Genomic DNA, 11,965 nt, shown 5'->3' with positions numbered 1-11,965 from the left:
ATATTCAAAATCTTTAATTACCAAAATTAAACATTTAAAGGATAATTACAAGATATGGCAATATCCAAATCCCTAAAATTTAGGATCTAATCATGGGGAAAGAGGCAATTTCGAAATTGTAGGGTTAGACAACCCTAAAATCGAGATCTTGGGGCCAAAGGAAAAGGTTTAGGAAATCTTACCAAAAATTTCGAAATCTAGGGTTTAGAAACCCTAATTTCGAAAATCAAGCCTCCAGGGTTTATTAGCCATAAACCCTAATATGTCAAGTTCATACATTTGAATAAAGCTAATTGAAAACAAAAACCAATGGCTCTGATACCACTGATGGGTTTTATACAAACAAACATATGTGTGCATGTAACCCTAGAGTTGGATCTATGTTTTCACTATTAGTTATACAACTTTATGAACACAAAAAGAAACCTGGGATGCTACTACTATTTTTGAAATCCATATAAAAGAATAGAATACATACCTTTTGTTGTTATATTGTAATAACAACTAGTTCCTTGAATTTCCTTAGCTCTTGAAAGCAAGTACCACAAGTGTAGTACCTCTAATGGCTCACAAACACACTAGGTGAAAGGATGAATATGGGAGAGAGGAGAGAAGGGTATCTTGCCCTAGATTTCGTCCCTTTTAGGGTTTCCCAAGGCTTGGACAAAATCTTAGTGCCTTAGGGTGCTATTTATACTTAAGGCTAACTAGGGTTTCAAGGTGTAAACCCTAATCCCTTAGCTTAGGGCCTAAGCAAGTCCATAGACTCCTTTCCTTAAGCCATTGGACGAAAACTCCTAGATCCTTCTAGTATTTTCGTTCAAGCCTTAATAAAGGTGATCCAATGGCCCAAAGCCTCAACTATTGAATAATTACAAAATAGCCCCTGCACTTTCAGTCAGTTCCTTTAATCCTAAAATTAATTCCTAATTAATTTCTGATTAAATAATAATTAATAATATGATTCCAAATTAATATATTATTCATATAATATATTAACAAATTATATTTATACCCTAATATATTATTCTTAACAATAAACCAGCCTCTCTCCTCAACAATCATCCTGTCTAGTCACCAGTGTGAAGGCAACCCAAAAGGACCATGCACAATTGGGTCAAGTACATACCAAAATAGTTATGGACCTAGACACTAATCCAACAGTTATCACAAAGAATTTGGGGTTTTGGGCTTAATATCAACAATTTGGGGACAAACAAGATCTACAAGATCAATAAGCAAGATGGAGACTTTATTACTAGAAAAGATGACCACAAATGAGTGTGTTATGGATCTACTTCCTCTTCCTTGAACTCTTCAACCTTCTCCTTCTTCTACTTGCTCCAAAAGTTCCTTCACAAAGCAACAATCACTCACACACTCTTTAATGGGGTTTGGGTTCGGTAATAGATGCTCTGAGGGTGATGGAGGCGAGGTTGGGGCGCATTAATGCGTTTAAACAGGGTGCAAACCCTCAAAATTAGGGCTTCATCCAGACAGGCGGACTCGCCGAGTCCAGCGTATGGATTTGTCGAGTCGCCAGCTTACGCCGCATGATCAACCCGTCTCTACTCGATGAGTCGGGCTACAGACTCGTCGAGTACCCCTCAAGAAAGAAAATACTTAATTTAAATCACATACCAGAAATGGGGTGTTACATTGAGGAGACTCACTAAGCTTCGTGCTTATAGTTTTCAGTTTTGGTTTTAGGTACTTCCACTATCAAGGGGAAGAGCTCGGGATGACTGAATGACACACACCATAACTTTCAACTTGGGATGTTTATACTCTAATATTTTGACACGTGATTTGATACAATATTTTTGATACGATGGTTTGGGATACATGACTTGTGATTTTTTTATTTTGATGTTTGATGAATTATGGTTTTCTTAAATGGTTTAAAACGAAAATTTTGGACCGTATTTTTGGGATGTTACACAGCTAGCACCTAGATTACTAATGTACTACTCCACGACCTTGATCTTATGCATCCACACTCTCTAATGAAAGTTTGTTTCCTTGTACAGAGAAAAACCTCATTCAAATTTAACATTGCATTATCTTCACGCTTCTTTATCATATGTTCTCTCTTCCTCGCACGATCTATAGTGATCGTCTCCACCCTATGGAGTGAAAACCGTTACTATGTCCTAAGTATATGTATGAAACCACGACAATATTTGTTTCTTTAATTTCTAGGTGATTAAAGTCACTTTTATTATATTTCTAAGTGTCGTTTCTAGTACCTTACACAACAAAGGTATATCAGACGATTACTACAAACATCCTCACTTTTGTGACCTTCATATTCAGCTTGTGCTCATTCTTAATAACATTTAGAACCATTTACAGGATAATGGCTTGGAAGGGAATCAAACTTTCAATTTTGTTCACGTTTAGTCATTAAACTTTTTTCGTGCTTAATTTACCCCTAAATTATTTGAAATTAATCACATTTTACCCTTATGACCATTATAACTAGTCATAAGGATAAAATATGGACAATTTCAAAAAATTCAAGAGTCAATCAAACACAAAAAAACAATTCAGTGACTAAATGTGAACATAGTTAAAAGTTCGTTACCCTCTCAAGTCATTATCCTTTATAATATTTATAAAATAGTAACGAATTTTTTGATTTTTGCTTCTTATAAAGGGATGACTTGAAATGGTAACGAACTTTTAGCTTCTTTGACATTTAGTCACTGAATTTTTTTTTCATACTTGATTTACTCCTGAATTATTTGAAACTGTCACATTTTACCCTTATGACCGGTTGTAATCGGTCATAAGGGTAAAATGTGAACAATTTCAAATAATTCAGGGGTAAATCATGCATGAAAAAAGTTCAATGACTAAATATGAACAAGATTGAAGGTTTGTTACTATTTCAAGTCATTATCTCATAAATGGTTCTAAATACTGTTAAGAATGAGCAAAAGCATAATAATGAGGTCAAACAAGTGAGTATGTTGTAATATTCGTGTGATATACATTTAGTGTATAAGGTAGAAAAAATAACACTTAGAAATGCAGTAAGAGCAACTTCAATCACATGGAAACTGAAGCAAAAAAGATTGTGAGGGATTCAAACATTTACTTAGGATATAGGCAAGAGTTTTCACTCTAGAGGGTGGAGATGGTCGTTATAGACCGTACAAGGAAGAAATAACAGATGATAAAGAAGTGTGAAAATAATGTGATGTTATATTTAAATGAGGTTTTTCTCTTTACAAAAACAAAAGTTTTGATTAGAGAGTGTGGATGCATAAGATCATGGTCGTGTTGTTGTAATGACTTTAAAAGGTAACGAACTTTCAGCCTTGTTCACATTTAGTCATGGAATTTTTCTTCATGCTTGATTTATGTAACAGCCTAATTTTAGAAATTTTTAAACTTTTAATTTCGCAAACATCATCCATATGGAGTACAAAAATCCCAATACACATTCATATAATTTTTTATTCAGAGTACAAAATCTAGTTGTGAAAACACTAGAGAATGCACGCTACGTCATCAAGTCGGGCCCTTGCCCGTATCAATAGAAGTACCTGAAACATTCAATAAAACTATAAGCACAAGCTTAGTGAGTTTTCCAATCACACAAATCATATAATCAAATAATGTCATGCTCATACATATATAAACAAAGTTGCCATGGACTCCCTCCATGGTCTTCAATGGAATGCCATGGGCTACCCCCATAGTCTTATATCCTAATGTCATGGGCTCCACCATGGTCTTGCCAAGTGCCATGGACTCGTCCCATGGTCTTCAGATAAACCCATACATAGATCAAATAACAAACCATTACACAATCTAATACTAAACACCTCATATCAATTAATGGACCAGCCTTGGTGCCTTCGACCCATGAGTGTAGTGAGAAAACTCACCTCAATACTACACGAAAGCTGACCAGGTCGGGACTCCAATATCCGCTCTACACAACCCTATAACAGAAACAATTTTTTAAATACAACTCAATATGCCTCAAAACCCCTTAGAGGTCAAACTTGGTCAAAGACTAAGGTCAAAGGTCAAAGCCAACGTCCTGAGTTGACCCAACTCGTCGAGTTGCCCATAACTCGTCGAGTTTCTCTATCACCCGCATAGATCGGGAAAAATTCCATCAACTCGTCGAGTTCACTAATGAACTCGTCGATTTGGCCAGAAAACCAACCTCTTAATGCATTAAGCTAAATCTATCTAAACTAGGGACTCCAAAACTCAAATCTCTTCCAAAATGATGTCTAGAAGGGTAAAGTTTTCGACTTTACCCTTAAGAATAATCTAATAAGAAGCAAACCCAAACCCCAGGCTCTTAAGAGTGATTCCTAATCCATTAAGCCCTTGAACTCTCCTAATATAGTCCCAAAACACAGATTTAGAGTCCAAAGGTCAGATAATCACGTAAAGTTTCCAACTTTACATCCATGCAAGCTAGAAATACACTATATAGCTTAATAAGGACTTAATAAGGGATTTATTGCATGAATGGGGCTTGGAACTAATAAAGTTTGCAACTTTCAGCCATGAAAAGTCATGAAGGGGTTAGATCTAGCATAATAGCCCCTGGAACCTTCAACATCTTGGCTAGCCCAACCAAAATCCTAAAATCATGCTAAAAATTCATTAAAGAGATCAAGATGATAACAAAGAAAGATGTTGACTTTATACCTCAAGAAGACTGCTATTGGTGAAGAGTTTCCGGATCTATACTCCTTCTTCTAAGCTAGATGTATCCAACTTCCAAGCTCCTTCCAAAGAACCACCAATATCAATTCTCAAAGCTTTCACACACTCAATCCAGAAAGGATAAACGAACTTAGGGTTTCTGGACAAAGGGAGACTGGTAAGGAGGCCAACCAAGGGGGGTTAAGTCTTTTAAATAGGGTGCAACACCCTAAAATTAGGGTTTCATCTTCAGCCGCCAACTCGTCGAGTTGGGACTCCCTGACTCGTCGAATTGATTCATTAAAACCCGCGGCCATAAAATTCTCGACACGACGAGTTGGAGCTTTCCAACTCGTCAAGTTCCCACAAAATTTCAATATTTTTGAGAAATGATTTATACTTGAACCAAGCGTTACAATTTACCCCTAAATATTTGAAATTGTTCAAATTTTACCCTTACAACCAGTCATAAGGGTAAAATGTGAACAATTTCAAATAATTCATGTGTAAATTAAACACGAAAAATGTTTAGTGACTAAATATAAACAAAACTAGAAATTCGTTACCTTTCAAGTCATTATGCCATATTATAATGATAATCTTTACCTTTTAATATATCTAATTCTACCATAACTATCACCAACAGGGTAAGGCATGGTATGAAATTATTTAATTTTACTATATTATCCTCCTTAATAAATGAATGTTTTTTTTGCCACATGTCCTCTTCTCCTTCATTTGTACACATGACATTTTCTAGAAATTTTGAAATTTCTATTTTCCACTTGTCATTTTATTGTAAATTTCATTTTATTAAATTAAAATTTTACATTTAATATCTAAGGTAATATATATGTAAGGTATTTATTAGAAATGATTTATATATGTAATGTATTCAATGTATTAAAGTCTCACTAATTTTCATAATTTAAATTTTTTCTCAGTTTTCTTATAAACTAAAACTTTTCAAATTGTTAAAATTTCATATTTATTTTTTCAAAAAATAAAAACAGGTAATACATGAGTTTCACACCTAATAACGGTAATATTTACCTTTTAAGTATCAGACTCTACCATAACTATCACCAATAGGGTAAAGCATGGTATGAAATTATTTAATTTTACTATCTTATTCAATTAATTTATAATTATATATATATAAAACTTGGACAATGCTAAGGAATGGTGTCCTTATGCTAATTTGCGCAGGAATCGGAAGTAAAGTTGATGGTTAATGTGTAGGGACCAAAGTAAGAATAGTAAACTTCATGGTTTTTTTTTTTTTGCAGAAATGGTCCTTTATATATGGATGTGTTTACAGTTGGTTTTGGTTTTTATTATGGGGTGTCATTTTGTATATTGATGATGGATACGTGTTATTCCACCACCGCCACTTTCTGACAGGATTCCATACGTGGCTTCGTCCTTTGTTCCTTTTCCTTCTTCATCTCAGTTCCACCGCCAATCTATACCAATAGACATTGGATTGGTGTCGATCAAGTTGGTGTACTCTCCCAACAAAAGCCCTGATTCTCTCAGATCCTTTCTACTCTCTTTCTCCATCCCACTTTTCTGTCCGATCACGTATCTATTTTGTGTCCATTGAAGAGGCGTTCCTCATCTCGCAGCTCGGGTTTTAAAAACGAAGTGAAGTCTAGCTTTACCTACCGTTTTCTTCGGGTTTGATTTAAAATTTCGACATCTTCACCAGTTGTACAGTTTGTTTTGGTGTTTGATTTCTTCTCGGCAGGGTATAGGCGGATGTTGGCTGATTTCATTGCATGTTTGCCATGTGTTTCGCTGTTCTTCGTTTAGGTATGGTTTCTATCTGGGGTTTATTGCGATTTTAATATACTATGTGTTATTTTCTTTTCTCATCACGTTTATTACAACTCCTACGTACGAGAAGGGGAAACAATGGAAGTGAGTTTAGAGGTTTCAATTTGTCGGTTGACAACGCCGCAATATCTCTGGTCTAACCATCCTCTTTGTTGGAATTAGGGTTCGATTATTGCGCTTTATCTTCGTTGTTTCTGAAATAAGTTCATATTTATGGTGAATGGAGAATTCAAAGGTACGATTGTATTCTTCTTACAAATCAAATCCATTGACCTTCTTAGTATGGGTTAATTACGAACGATCTACAATTGGCGAATTCGTATTTTTCTAATTCTACCCTGTTGTGTCTTCTTTCAGTCCATTTACTGTATCTTCTCTATCCGCTATATATTGAAATCGATGTCATTTTTTCCCTTTAGAATTCTTTGTATTGCTTGGATTTTTTAATGTTGTTGACCAAAATTTTGTTTATAAAAGGCGATTTTTGATTTTTTTAGCAAATTGGTCACTTACTGTTTAACTTCTTTTCAACCTATTAAGTGTTGTTTCAATTTCTGTCATTTCATTGTAGGTTATTTCTGATTTTTCGATTTTTATATTTAAGTAACGACCATGGGTACTCCTTTAAACGAAGGTGAAGATGACGGTGACGTTTTCTTGATGAAGATGACGTCGTAGAAGAAATCAATGTGGATGAAGAAGGTAATTTTACTTTCTACCCTTGAATTTACACACCTCTTTATCCACATATCAATATATGACTGAAAATATAGTATCTTTTGGTTTTGGATGTTTGTTGGTTGCTTTTAGGCATTTTTTTATATGGGTGAATGGATACGACCATAAGATTCTACTTTCATTGGATTTGTGATGCTTGCAGATTTTGGGTTGGCAAAGGTAACTAACTAGAGCCCATTCTCTCTTTCTTTCTTATCATTTTCCTTTGTCCATTTTTTTTAATATATTTATTAAACATAACACTATTTATTTACACACGCAATCAAGTTGAATGACATTAAAACTTGCAAATGGACTCCATATTGGATGGCACCTGAGGTTTGTCTTTTATTTTATCATCTATATCTATACATATTTATTTTTCATTTGAAGCTACAAGAATTTAATAGAAAGAAACAAAACTAATTGGATGAGGATTTACGATTGTTTCCTTAGGTTGTTAATCGAAAAAAAAACGAGTATAGACTTACAGTTGATATACGGAGTCTTGGTTGCACTGTGTTGGAGATGTTAACAAGAAAATTTCCATACTCTCACTTGGAAGGGGTACACTAAATAAAAAATTAAAAAAATAGAAAATATATCTTGATTCTTTTGATATATTGTTTATAAATTTATAATTGTTGTAATAGGGAGGGGGATACAGTTCCCATACCATTGATGGTGGCGGTTTTCCTACAATACGGTTTCCTTACCACCAATGTTGTCGTCTTCCCAATCCATCAAATCCACTACTTGGGAGATATTAATGAGCTTAAACGGCAAGGAGAGAAAGAAACCTTATTCGCATCTATAATTTGTCATGGTCGGATGAAAATTGGAATCTCGCTGCTTAGAAACTTACATCAGCGTTTGAGGTAAACCACTCCTATTCATTTGTTTATTTTTGTTGCTTTCTAAGTTTCCAGTATTTGCAGAAACCCTATCTGGGCATTTCCGTCTTTGGCAAATATAGAGATAGAAATAAAGATATACTTTTTGTTTTTGTCTGACACATCCATTCAGGCCAACAAAAATAACATTGTATCTTTTGCTTTTGTTTCATTATAGCATCGTACTATTTAATAGTTTTTAGATTTTTTTTTTTATTCTCATAGCATATTATTTTTATAACTTTTTTTTTCACTTTATTGAAAGTTACTTTATGAGTTTTTAATTTTATTGATTTTGTTTACATATACCAGGAATCATTGATTGTTTTGCTTGATGCTGCAAAAGGTTGCTCTATAGAATCTACTGATTTATCAAAGCATAAGGTAGATGTTGTTGCCATCTCATTTCCCAAGGTATACCTTTTCAACTTCAAAAGACCCATAATCTTATATACTTTTTTTTTTATTGAATATATTTTTTGGACATTCCCAAGATGGTTTAATTCTATTTCAAGGTTTCATTTTTACAGTTTTAGGACGATAGTGCCCCTAAACACTGTTTTTATATTAATAAAAATCAATTTTTATAGTTTTAGGACGATATTGCACCTTCACACTGTTTTAATATTAAAAAAATAAATATTTTCATTTTTAGGACCATATTACCTTACGACTATATTGCCCCTGCACACTGTTATTATATTAATAAAATTTAATTTTTTCAGAAATACACATCAATAGATGAACACTCACAGCTTAATGCATTCATCACTCCTCGATCCAATTCCTATGATGCCACCACCTACACCAGTCTTCAATCAATGAACAACCGGTTAATGAGCTTCACGTTAGTATCAATTATTTTTATCTTATCAATTTAATATTATAATTATCATCTAAACAATATTATTTCTTACATTTAATCATTTCATAACTTTTCTCAGCAACATGGTTCTTCTAGAGCTTCTGAAATAAAAATGGAAATACTAAAACTAGACCGCAAAAGATCCATGCAAATGGTCCAACAATAGAAGAAAATGTGTCAAATTTTAAGTCAGTTTTGTGTTGGTTATCTCTTAAATGGAGAAGGTGATGAAACCAACTTGATGCCCTAAAATATTTCAGCCTCTTATTCTACTTATGATTTAATACCGTCTCACCTGTATCATGTTATTCAAAATTATGTTGTGTTGAAGTTTATATATTTGAGAGTATCGACCCAAGTTCCAAATTTAGTAGCATTTTTTCCGATAAACTTAGTCTATTTTAATTCATTGTAACAACATACTTACATATTTCACGGATAATAATAATATGTAAACCCATAATAACAACAATAGTCATATTCTTTTTCCAGATAATAGCATTATGCAAATCCATATGAATATTTTGTACAAAAAAAGTCATCACGTTCTGTAAACAAATTATCCATAGAAGAATATCTACATAAGACAGACCAAATTACTATGTAATCCTTTCTACCGATAACAAGCACGAAGTGGCCAAAATGATCGGAGCTGTCTAACACCATTCCCCGCAAAGCGGGGCTCCTCATCTAGTTACATATTAAAGTCTTCTACTATTTTTGGGGCCGCCTTAAATGATTTTATTCATCTCTCTCTGTTCTAGTGCTACTGTGTTGGTTTGTCGCCTCATTGGCTTGTTCTATTCAAGTTTTGGTGATCTTTTGTTCTGTATTTCGTCTATTTGTATTGCATATGGGAATAAAAAGCCGCCTTGTTTTTTTAATAATGATCCGGTTATATTGATTTAATTTTGTTACGATTTGATTCTTTTTGTTTTTAAGCTTAGTAGGTGAGACTTAATTTCATTTCAACATGTTTGTCTAAAAACGTGCTAATTGAAATTATATTTTATTCATAATACGATTAAAACAATAAAACATATCAATATGATCATTAATTAAAAAAAAAGTGAAAACTTAAAACGTCAAAAGTCACTTGAAACGTATTATTATCTTATCTTCAATCTTCATTCTTCAGTGAACAGTAATACAATCATTTTTCACAAATAATACAAAAAATGACTTCCATCACTGCAACTGAAACCCCACCTTCACTCATCTTATCCTACAATCGATCAGCAGAACTCAAAGCTTTCGATGAAACAAAAACCGGAGTCAAAGGCCTCGTCGATACCGGAATCTGCCAAATACCTCGCATCTTCATCCACCCACCGGAAACCTCCTCCAAAACCTCCATAACTTTCGAGATTCCAATCGTAGACCTTAATTCAACCGATAAAGCATCAACGGTGGAGAATATCCGTGTCGCCTCGGAGAATCTAGGATTTTTTCAAGTAGTGAATCACGGGATCCCTGTGAGTGTTATGGACGAGATGCTTCAAGGAGTTCGTAGATTTCACGAACAAGATGTGGAGGTGAAGAAACGGTTTTACACAAGAGATCGTACGAGAACAGTTGTGTATAATAGCAATTTTGATCTGTATAGTTCCGCCGCCGCGAGCTGGAGAGATACCTTCTTTACATCTATGGCTCCGTCGCCTCCGCCGGCTGAGGAATTGCCGGAGGTTTGCAGGGACATACAAATCGAGTACTCTACTCAAGTGCTGAAACTAGGAAGCTTACTATTTCGATTGATCTCAGAGGCTTTAGGGCTGAAAGCAAATCATTTAATAGATTTGGATTGTGACAAAGGGCTTTCATTCCTTGGCCATTGTTATCCTGCTTGTCCACAACCAGAACTAACCATGGGTACAACCAAACACACAGACAGTGGATTCCTAACTGTGGTTCTACAAGATGAAATCGGAGGACTCCAAATTCTCCATCAAAATCAATGGATTGATGTTCCTCCAATCCCTGGTGCGCTTGTGATCAACATTGGAGATCTATTACAGGCAAGTTTAGTTTTTGATTTTGATTAGTCAAAAATCAAAATTGGAATAATTTTTTTTTTTCTTTTTCAGATGATATCGAATGACAAATTGAGGAGTGTGGAGCATAGAGTGGTGGCAAATGAGAAAGGGCCGAGGGTGTCGGTGGCGTGTTTCTTCAGCTCCTCGTTAACGACGAAGGTGTATGGTCCGATCAAGGAGCTGATTTCCGATGACAACCCACCGAGGTATAGAGAAACTACCGTTCAAGACTATATTCAATATTCCTTGTCAAAAGGCCTTGATGGTGTTCCTCGTTTGCTTCATTTGAAGCTCTAAATTATACCACGATTTTTTATATACCTATTTTAATTTTAATAGGTTATAACTATAGCTTGCTTATTGTGGTTGAAATAATATAAAAGTGTTTGTGGGGGAAAATATATTCGGCTTATTTAAATTGAATTTTAAAAATTCCTTTTCAAATATTTAAACTTAACTTATTGCAATGTAAATAAACAATAAACAACTTTCTTTTTTCCTTATCCGAACACACCCATCAAAAAATATCTGAAAAAATATGTTTTACTTTTGGGTAAATTAAATGGGCTATGAGGTAATGTGTGTGATTGGTCCCTACTTTATTTATTTATTAGGGTACAATCCGTGGAAATCCAGGTAAAATTTTATAAAATTTTATTGAAAATTTAAAAAAGTTTGTTGTTAAGAACTATCATAACCAATAAACGTAAACTTGTTAAAAAATTATATCTTTCTGAGACAAATCAATGTGACTTTTCACTTCGATAATTATTACCAATTATAAGAAATTTCATAAAAGTTGTTATTAAAAAAACTATAATACCAATCTTATGGATTCATCGACAAAAAACTTAGTGTAACCCTAACCGGTGGACGGGCTGCCTGATAAAAGTTGCATACTTTTTATCTTTACTTTTTTTTGCATCTAGACACTATTA

General features: G+C 34.0%; 2 protein-coding genes across 3 annotated transcripts; both read left to right on the top strand.

The window, feature by feature from the left end:
• The first annotated feature begins 6,032 nt into the window (after positions 1-6,032).
• Positions 6,033-9,364, top strand: LOC145093906 (mitogen-activated protein kinase kinase kinase 1-like). 2 transcript variants are annotated; one of them, XM_079032150.1, is made up of 8 exons: positions 6,033-7,221; positions 7,330-7,416; positions 7,525-7,575; positions 7,693-7,803; positions 7,890-8,114; positions 8,442-8,543; positions 8,855-8,976; positions 9,074-9,364. In XM_079032150.1, the coding sequence occupies exons 2-5, from the start codon at positions 7,390-7,392 to the stop codon at positions 8,004-8,006; spliced, it is 306 nt and encodes a 101-aa protein (XP_078888276.1). In that variant the 5' UTR covers positions 6,033-7,221; positions 7,330-7,389; the 3' UTR covers positions 8,007-8,114; positions 8,442-8,543; positions 8,855-8,976; positions 9,074-9,364. The 2 variants fall into 2 exon arrangements, with proteins under 2 accessions (XP_078888276.1, XP_078888277.1); XM_079032151.1 differs by lacking the exon at positions 7,693-7,803.
• Positions 9,365-10,082: 718 nt separating this feature from the next.
• LOC145093905 (1-aminocyclopropane-1-carboxylate oxidase homolog 1-like) lies at positions 10,083-11,459 on the top strand. Its single transcript, XM_079032148.1, has 2 exons — positions 10,083-11,009; positions 11,079-11,459. Exons 1-2 carry the CDS (start codon positions 10,173-10,175, stop codon positions 11,322-11,324), a joined length of 1,083 nt encoding a protein of 360 aa, XP_078888274.1. The 5' UTR covers positions 10,083-10,172; the 3' UTR covers positions 11,325-11,459.
• The last annotated feature ends 506 nt before the right edge of the window (positions 11,460-11,965 follow it).

Source organism: Lactuca serriola, chromosome 3 (assembly GCF_051521515.1).
Source record: "Lactuca serriola cultivar US96UC23 chromosome 3, Lser_US96UC23_V15, whole genome shotgun sequence".
NCBI lineage: Eukaryota > Viridiplantae > Streptophyta > Magnoliopsida > Asterales > Asteraceae > Lactuca > Lactuca serriola.
This window is presented reverse-complemented; position numbering and strand designations above follow the sequence as displayed.